We start from the raw sequence: 9,407 nt of genomic DNA on the forward strand, positions 1-9,407 counted from the left end.
CGGTCTCCCCTACTTATACCAGAATGCTTGAGACCCTGATATCTCCTGATGTGGATTTTACACCTACTCAAACCCAGCACAGCTACTCCCTGTAGTGGTGTGTGTTGCTGTGGGTGAGTAGTAGCCCCTGCGGTCCATCAAGACGGCCTTTGGAGGCACCTGCTGTTTGGTGATCTGACCGCCTTCACTGTTTGGTTGTATACCCTGCGGTACTCCATTGAAGTATGCACACACCTTTGCCAGGGACTGAGACATTCCCTCACGGCAGTGCTCTGAAGATCAAAAGCTCTACATGATGGCTGTCTGACTCATTTTTGGTGTAAAATCTTTTCTGGAATTTCAGTATCTGCTCTCTATCTCTATCTGCCTTTCCCTGTGTGTGTTGTATGTTTTTTAAACGTACATATCCAGTGACGTGCCGTGAAAGACACACATGCGATTCACACATGTGTTTAGGAGAGAAAAAAGCCAATCACTGATAAAGACCACTCTATTCTGTCCTTGCAATCCCTCATCCTTTTAGCTGCAACTGACAGTACCTGTGGATGTGGTTGTCATGGCACAAGAGTGGGAAGTCTCTCACGAGTGGCTTGTGTATAAGTTAGGGGGCCCAGCACATGAGATATGTGTGTGTGTCTAACTGCATGAGGATCCTCTATATACTAACACATTGTCACCATCGCAGTTGCTCATGTTTTTTGCTCTCTGCATTTATATTTTCATAATAAAACCAACAAATGGTGTGTAAACAGTGCAAGATAATCTGGATAGAGAAACTGTCAATTAACCAATAATGACACTGTGACATGGCTTAAGGAGTGTGGAGCAAAAGTAGGTGCCGCCTACTCCCTCACACTGAATTGTGTCCATGTCTTTGTAAGGCAGCGGTGACACTGGCATATAAAATGCCTGTCATCGTCTATTAGAACAGAAATTGGTCACAGGAGATTCCCTCATGATGCACAAACACATGTAGTATACACAAACTCTCTTGTCCCATGCACACACACTCTATATGAACCTCCATGTACACATGCACAATGGGTCAGATGAGCAAAAATGATGACATTATGCGCCATTACATGTAACTTTGAAATAAAAAATACAGATTTTACACATCAATATTTCAATGGGTCTGTGAATCGCCTCCAAGACATGTGCTGCATTATTAAGAGCGAGCTGCTTACAGTTTTAAGTATGTCATGGGTGATTCTCACTGACAGGATTTTTTTTCAGCAGACAGAGATGAGAGACACTGTAGACATGTCTTCTTTGTGGGTGTCATCAGGAAAAGGTTTCTACATTCCAGTCTAGCTCAACTAATACAAAATTAGATTTTGATTCCCTCCGCTCTCACATCAACATTTCAACAGCATTTCTCCCTATTCCAACTAAATGATCAGTGGCACCACCACAGCACGATTCACTTGACTAACAACACAGCTTTGATATAAATTGACAGGGTGGCTAGAGTTTCTGAGAACAGCAATGTGAGTACACTTTAGTTTCAAATCATTTTGCCAAAACCGTTTTCTCAGCAGAGAAAATACTCTAGCACTTGTTCTGTTGCCAATTCTCTGCTGCACTGTTAGTGGTGCTGTTCACACCATGGATGTTGAATGCATAATAGATTACAGCACGGTGTTTCTAATCTAATAGAGCTGTGTAAGATATTTGTTCATGCTTACAAATTAATAAGAAATGCTTACAATTTCATCCTGATTTCCCACACCCACGTTTTGGGGGAAACTCGCCATCTAGTGTGTGAAGAAGGAAAGAACAGTACTAGTCAGCAACACAGCTTGGTTCATGTACTGTATGTTTCAGCAGTGGTGGAAGACACTTTAAGCTTGAGTGAAATTAGCAATATCACAATCTAAATAAACTAAGTTACAAGAAAAAATCTAACATCTAAAATCTTAACAAAACATAAATATACCAACATATGTTGTCTATATAAAAGCTGGTGTTCTGCAAAGTAACTACACTGAACAAAATTGATGACAAAATGAAACACTTGTTTTTGCCCCCATTCATCATGAGCTGAACTCAAATGCCTATTTCTCTCAAATATTGTTCACAAATCTGTCAAATTCTGTGTTAGTGAGCACTTCTCCTTTGCTGAGATAATCCATCCACCTCACAGGTGTGGCATATCAAGATGCTGATCAGACAGCATGGGTATTGTGACTTAGGCTGGCCACAATAAAAGGCCTTTTGGGTATTGTATTGTTGTCTTTGCACTTGTTGAAGCACATTTTAACTTGTTTTTGAAAAGTGCTCTACAAATAAAGATTATTATGCAGTGCAACATGTGAGGTGAATGGATTGTCTCAGCAAAGGAGAAGTGCTCAGTAACAGATATTGACAGATTTGTGAACAATATTTGAGAGAAATAGGCCTTTTGTGTACATAGAGAAAGACTTACATATTTGAGTACAGCTCATGATGAATGGGGGCAAAAACTAAAGTGTTTATAATTTTGTTCAGTGTAGTAGTCACTATACAGCTGCCAAAATATATGTAGTTCAGTAAAACATACAATTTGATGATTAAGTAAATATTTTGTTTTTTATGAAATGCTTTGTGCCTTATTTTCAAACACACACATCCTCACAATGGATTATTATATCAAAATGTGACACTCCATTTGCCAACCTAAAGATTATTGATCTAGTTGTATCTAGTAATTTGCTGTGCATGTATTTTGCCTTATTGAAGTTCTGCAACCATTTTCACAGGTCTGCATTTTTTTCTTCCCAATTTGGTGGTATAAACCACAGTCAAGGTGAAAATGCAAAGAACACACATTTCACTTCAGACATTTTAATCTGCAAAACCAAATCTCATGGAATTTAGAAGAGTACAGTGTGTCTGCTCAGTAGTACAGCAAGAAGTCTGTGGCTGGTCCATGTCAACAAAACAAACATGTGTACATGAGAGTCAAAAAATGACATGCTAAACTGAACATATACTAAGTACAGTGCTCCTTGGGCCATTTTATTTCCATAATTAATTCATACTTGAAACATACAGTGAGAGTCAAAACAATATTTAGGAATGTTTACAGATGTGAAATCTGCGTAACCTCAGCTCCAGTCTTGAAATGGTTGTCCCCATCCTGCGATGAGACTCACTTTGAGTTAACTGTTCAGAGAGGAGATCGTTATAGGACAGGTTCAAAAAGTTTTGTAGAGGCACGGTGCAGCTTCACTCACATCAAAGTGTTTTGGATTAGGCCGTCAGAGAGCCCACCCCTGCTCCGACCGTGACACCCAACCTCAACCCCAGAATTATCCATATTGAGTCTGTTCCACTGGCTGCTGTGGTGTGTTGCTGCAGTGGGCCGGTAGCGTGTCACAAAGAGCACATCTCAGCGGTCCAGCGAACGTTTCTGGATTGCTTCGACCACCGCCGTGCGCAGGAGAGCGATGACAGATCGGGGGTCGTCACTGCCTATCACAGCGCTGCCTGAAACAATCATGTTGGCTCCCGCCTGGGGCAAACATGAGCACATACACACTGTAAGAGAAACTCACAAAAACGATTTGAATTGTAGTTGGTTGTTTTAATAGGCCGATATGTGCGGATGTATTCTTTACCTCTGCACACTTGTGAATGGTGTCAGGGCCGACCCCTCCATCTACCTCAATGTCTAATGAAGGGAACTGACTCCTCAACCAGCTCACCTGGGGTCACATGCACAAAAATGAAACAAAGAGCACCAAAAGCATCATTTCTACATCACAATATTCACATATCAGCGAGAATAAGAAAGACTGATCTGGGTTCAATCAAAAATGTCCTCTTGACCAGATCTGAATGCAGGTCAGAAAAACTACTGTGTTTTGGTGAATAGGAGCTACTAACAGGGCTTTGTCTCTGCTCTCATGCTGCTTTCATAAATGCAGCACAACATCTCATCAGTGTGCTACATGTGTTCCGCAATGGCTCGCTATGTATATTTAACATCACCACTTTGCAATAGTATAGACTGACAATTGTTTTCCTTTGACCTTACCTTGGGCATCATGTCATCCATGAACTTCTGTCCACCAAAGCCAGGTTCAACAGTCATGACCAGAGCCATGTCAATCTGGTTAGCCCAGGGTGCTAGCTCTTCAACAGTAGTGCCAGGCTTTATGGCCAAACCCACCTACAAACCTCACACAGTGTTAGTATGAAGAAATACTAAATACAATACCCTCAGCACTTGTGTTTGTTACTGATTACTGTTTCCGATATGCATTTTTCAAAAAGTCTGTGAAGGTTCTCAGTCATCCAGGTCATAGTTAGTCAAAGGCAACTGGACTTTGTTGAAGATACTAGAAATTAGAAATGGATACCAGAAATTTTTCAAAAAAGTCTTTCCAGACAAGCCTACCCAATATGTGGTTTCTTAAAGGTTCAGTGTGTAATATTTCTCATGATTCATTGACAGAAATGCAATATAATATCTATAACTATGTTGTCAGTGGTGTGTAAAGACCTTGTATAATGAACCATTATGTTTTTATTACCTTAGAATGAGCCATTTTTATCTACATAACTGTGGGCACCCCCTCCTATGGACGTCGCAGTATTTTGTCATCATGTTTCTACAATAGCCGACCACGGACAAACAGTGCTACCGAGCGCGTTTCGCCACCACTGCATTCTTCTTCTGCTTGTATAATTCCGTCAACTGTAGACGCCGTCACTACATTAAATGCATCCATAGAAGAAGAGGAAATAATAATAATAATAATTATAATAAACAGTCTCTAAGTAGTCCTCTGGTTTATTAGAAGTAAGAAGAGAAGTGACATTTGGACAAATGAACGAGCACAGTGTTATTCAGCACGAGAGCCGACAGCCTGTGGATCTTTATACCATGAAGCCAGGAGTCCAACAGATGCAGACAGCTAATGGCAGAAAAATCACTGACAATCAGTGTGGATTTTCCCAGATGGAAGGTTTTGATGTGGGACAGATGTTTTCAAAGCAGAGCTGAAGTTGGCTGTTTTCTGCTGGACAGGTAGCGTACATAAAATCCATGTGTTGCTACAACGGGAGGCTCTTCGCAGCACCACGCAACTTACTAAATTCTTCCATCTCGCAAAGAAAATAAAGGTCGGATTGAAACAGTGTAGCCAAGAGAGGCTGCACAAAAATTACCGAACATTTTAATCCGTGCATGAATAGGCTAACAGTTCATGTTTGCTGTGTACCATTGGATGTACTGACAACTAGGCTATCACTGAATTAATTTGAGAAATCTTACAAACTGTAGGAATCTCCGGAAAGCATTCCTGTTCCAGATGCCAGTGAGCTATTACATAGCTGCAGTCTCTGGTACTGCAGCTATTGTCCTGTTTTTCTAACTAAAAACCCACTGATGTTGATGTTCAAGCTCATCTTCATTACATTAAATCAGGCACACTTGAGGGCTGCTTGATTAAATGTAATTAATTAAGAAAACAATTTGTTTTTTTTTTATTGCTGGGCAATAATTTAAATTTTTAATCGAGATTAATCGCATGATTTTCTTGTGATTAATTGCATTGTTAAGCGCAAAATTGAATAATGTGTATTGTGTACTAAAGTAGTGTATTGCGCACTTGTAATTTAAATGTACTGCTGTAATGTGCTTTTTACAAGCAGTATTCCCTTTACCAGTAGCAATAAAATATTACCTATACCCTAAACATTAATGTAATCCAATCCAATATTAAACCAAAGCTATTTGCCACTGCCAGGGCATTACCTTTTATCTAGCTTGTTAAAACAAGTTTCCATCAGAGTCCAGTTTTCTTTTCTTCAACATCCCGCCCCTCCTGTGACCCATGGTTTGACTGTATGTGTATTCAGAGCCAGTGAGCAACGGACTTTCAAAATAATAATAATTTTTAAAAAACTGCGTTGACGTGCGATCAAATAATTTTCGGCGTTAATTCATTATGCAATAATAACGCGTTAACGTGCCCAACCCTAGTTTGTTTGCTTTCTCCAATTTGGTTTTGAAACAAAATAATCAAAGAACGAAGCATACACGGATTGATTAGAGTCCCCTGAATCTCTTCAGAACAACTTTGATGAAGAGGATCATAAAACACACACAAAAGAAGATGAAAAAGTTGTTGAAAGTGGGAGTCAACCCCACAATCCTTGGATTGCGGGTCCTGCACTCTACCAACTATGTTAACCAGTCACACTGAAAATTGCTCTGAAATGATCCTAAAGAAATGCACCGGCCGACCCTGTATCCAGCTATGGTTTGTTATCTCGAGATCACGAGAAAATTATCCCGTTATCACAGGTACAAAGTACACAGTATAAAAAATATTTAAATACATGGCCGCTTAGGGCTTCCATAATTTTCTCACCTTCATGCCACTCTCTTTTATCTCCTTGATGAGGTTTCCAGGGTTGGTGGTGGCCTCTATGTGGAATGTGTACTGGCTGGCTCCTGCTGCAGCCATGGGCTTCACCCACTGCTCTGGCCGAGACACCATCATGTGCATGTCTGCAACATTAACACTGTCACAATGCTGCACTCCACCACACAGCAGAGGTATTCATGATTCAATTTAAGGAGGATAACTGGGTTACACAAAGTTAAAGTCTAGCATGTGTGTGGCGAAGGGGTTTCTCTCACCAAAGAAAGGGTCTTGGCCTATTGACTTCCTCAGGCACTCTACCATGGGATGTCCAAATGTGATGTTGGGGACAAAATGCCTTTGAAGAGAAACAGAAATGTAACTTCCAGCTGTGACGAAATAGTCTCATCTTGCACAAACAGTTGCAAACTAAGGCCTTGCATAAGTGTAACGTTAGAGGAAGATAAAATATGTCTAGCGGGGAGATGGAAGAAGGCTTAGTATAATGTTTGACAGTCTGAGCGTTTAAAAGACTCTTCACTAACACACTTAAGCCAGTTGAATCCAGTTACACACTTATTGGCTTCCCCAGCTTAACTTCTGGCGAGCTAGCTTAGCTTGTTGATGTTAGCCAACTTTAGCTCTCACGCACTGCACTTCCAATCGGCATGCTAGTCGTTAGCATGCTAGGTTATCTAACTAACTGCTGATAAACTGACCCGTCCATAACGTCAAGGTGCAGGTAGTCTGCTCCGCACTCCATCATCCGCACACACTCGCTGCCCAGACAGGACAGGTCGCTGCTCAGGATGGACGGACCGATCTTCGCACTGTAAGACATGCTGCTGTTTGCCTGCAGCCTGGCTGCTTCTGCTTCTGCTTCTGCTTCTTCTTAGTTAATGGCGGATTGCAAACAACTTTTAAGTGCATATCGCCACCTACTGTACTGGAGTGTGTAACATCATATCACTCAGCTATCAACCTCAATAAGGTGCTCTCATATTCTGTTCACCAACCCAGTGTCTTTAAGAAATTTAAATAATTCCTTCCTGGTGATTCTTATACCCTTTTCTTCTCCTTCTGTTCCCAGTACCCATCAGATTCCATTCCCTCCCTGCTTCCTGAACCCTATCTTGAAATATCTGTCTTTCCAACTCAAACAATATGCAGTGCAAAATGATATGTTCAACATTTTCTTTAACCCCACAGTTTTCACACTTTTCACTCTTCCTTTTCCCCAATAAAAACAAGGTGCCATTCAGTCCTGTGTGATCTACTCTTAGTCTTGTCATTATAATTTCCTCCCGCCTGCTCCTTTCGCTATAATTTTTATTACTGAAAGACTTTTGTATTTTAAAGTAACTACTTCCTTTCCTGTTCCACCATTTCTGCCATATTTCAGTACCTTTCTTCTTAATGGCTGTTTTTCCTTCTCCTTTTCCTAGAGGTATTTGAACTGTTATTTCCTTTTGTAATGCCTCTTTTGCTAGTTTGTCTGCAATCTCATTTCCATTTACTCCCTCATGAGCTGGCACCCTGCAAAACTGAACATCTATCCCTCCCCGATGTAATCTTAGTAAGCTGTGAAACATTTCTATCAGTAGGTCTTCTCTGCCAGATGTCATTGACTGAATGCTTTTAATAACTGCTAAGGAGTCTGTGCATAATATCATCCTATCAGGTCTGACCTCTTCAACCCACTGTAATGCTATAATGACTGCCACTATTTCTGCCGTATATACGGATAGCCTATCTGATAATCGTTTTGAGATATTTATTTTGAATTCCGGTATATGTATTCCCTGGCTGCTAACACTAGGTCAAGTTAACCACAACCACTTCCGCTGACAACCTTCAAAATAAAAACAACGATGACGTGGGGGGCGTGGCTACCGGCACATTGTGTGCCAATGAACATTAACACACGTAGAAATCAAAACACAACGCTAAAATTAATTATTTTTGTTCATGAAGTCACCTGTATGTTATTAGGAAAAATACAACTGTGGATATGTAGGTAAATCATGATCTTTTGGTCAGATCTCTCCGCCGTGCCTGCCAGAAGCTTCACTTTCCCTATCCTCGCGACTGTAAATTCCACTAACCACAAGAAAACAAAAGGGGAAAAGAGCACGAGTGTTACTTTGTGGCTATAACAACGCTGTTGACACAATGTACAGATAACCTGCAACCCCTGCTGGAGCAAGTGAACTATACAATGATCAGAACACCTATATGTTTAATTAGGCTATAATCAAAACTCATGTTAGGTCTAATTTTCGGGACAAAACGGAAAGGGGTCAGGACAACTGCTAGTAATTCAGGACTGTCCCGGATTTTTCGGGACGTCTGGTCACCCTATTTGCCAATACCATCAGAATCAGGAATCAGAAATAGTTTATTGATCCCCGAGGGAAAATTTGGTTTGTTACAGTTGCATAAGGCATAAGAAATATAATAGGAATAATAATAATAGTAATATAGAAGTAGGCTATAAAAAATACAATGGTAATAAAATAGAGGTGTGTAGAACTATGTGCAGTATACCACAGTATGTGACTGTGAAGTAAAGTGAAGTGTAATGAATGAATAGTAGTAATAATAATGACTTCTTCTCCATCTTCTGGGCAAAACAAGTGATTTCATTGAATATTTGTTATAATTCTAGTTTTGAAAAATTTTGAATCCTCAATTATATTTTGTGTAAGTTCTTCTGTGTAACCTTTTAATTTAATATTCTTTTTCATGCAGTCTCAATTATTGTCTCAAATATAAGAGCAAAATATCCTCACTTCCGGCCTCACTCTAAGTGTCAGTGGGAAATATGATGGCTTGTCCCATGTTCTTGCCTCACACTTCCGCCTTCAAAATAACAGTGCCTACGTCTTGACACTAGATGGCGTAAAGCTCGTTTGGGTAATGGACTCTCATCTCAGCCCTGCATAGGGGATTTATATTGGAAATGGTATAATATCTTTTTGTTTTCTGCATACAATAATTAGCAGCATGTCTATCTACCTACCTTTCCATACTATGAAAAAGAAGACT

General features: G+C 40.2%; 1 protein-coding gene across 1 annotated transcript; it reads right to left on the reverse strand.

Annotated features, from left to right (window-relative positions):
- Positions 1–2,810: 2,810 nt before the first annotated feature.
- rpe (ribulose-5-phosphate-3-epimerase) lies at positions 2,811–7,248 on the reverse strand. Its single transcript, XM_038720650.1, has 6 exons — positions 7,079–7,248; positions 6,638–6,717; positions 6,366–6,505; positions 4,022–4,156; positions 3,603–3,689; positions 2,811–3,496 (listed from the first exon to the last, which is right to left on the reverse strand). Exons 1-6 carry the CDS (start codon positions 7,198–7,200, stop codon positions 3,374–3,376), a joined length of 687 nt encoding a protein of 228 aa, XP_038576578.1. The 5' UTR covers positions 7,201–7,248; the 3' UTR covers positions 2,811–3,373.
- Positions 7,249–9,407: the final 2,159 nt, after the last annotated feature.

This window comes from Micropterus salmoides, unplaced genomic scaffold (genome assembly GCF_014851395.1).
Source record: "Micropterus salmoides isolate LMB-PRFRI ecotype aquatic unplaced genomic scaffold, ASM1485139v1 Ms_hic_scaffold_15, whole genome shotgun sequence".
Taxonomy (NCBI): Eukaryota; Metazoa; Chordata; class Actinopteri; order Centrarchiformes; family Centrarchidae; genus Micropterus; species Micropterus salmoides.

Coding starts and splice junctions, on each gene's coding strand:
- rpe (XM_038720650.1), bottom strand. CDS start 7,200: ATGTCTTACAGTGCGAAGATCGGTCCGTCCATCCTGAGCAGCGACCTG. Junction 6,718..7,078: donor CACCTTGACGTTATGGACGG/GTCAGTTTATCA, acceptor TTCTCTTCAAAG/GCATTTTGTCCCCAACATCA. Junction 4,157..6,365: donor TAAAAGAGAGTGGCATGAAG/GTGAGAAAATTA, acceptor TGAGGTTTGTAG/GTGGGTTTGGCCATAAAGCC.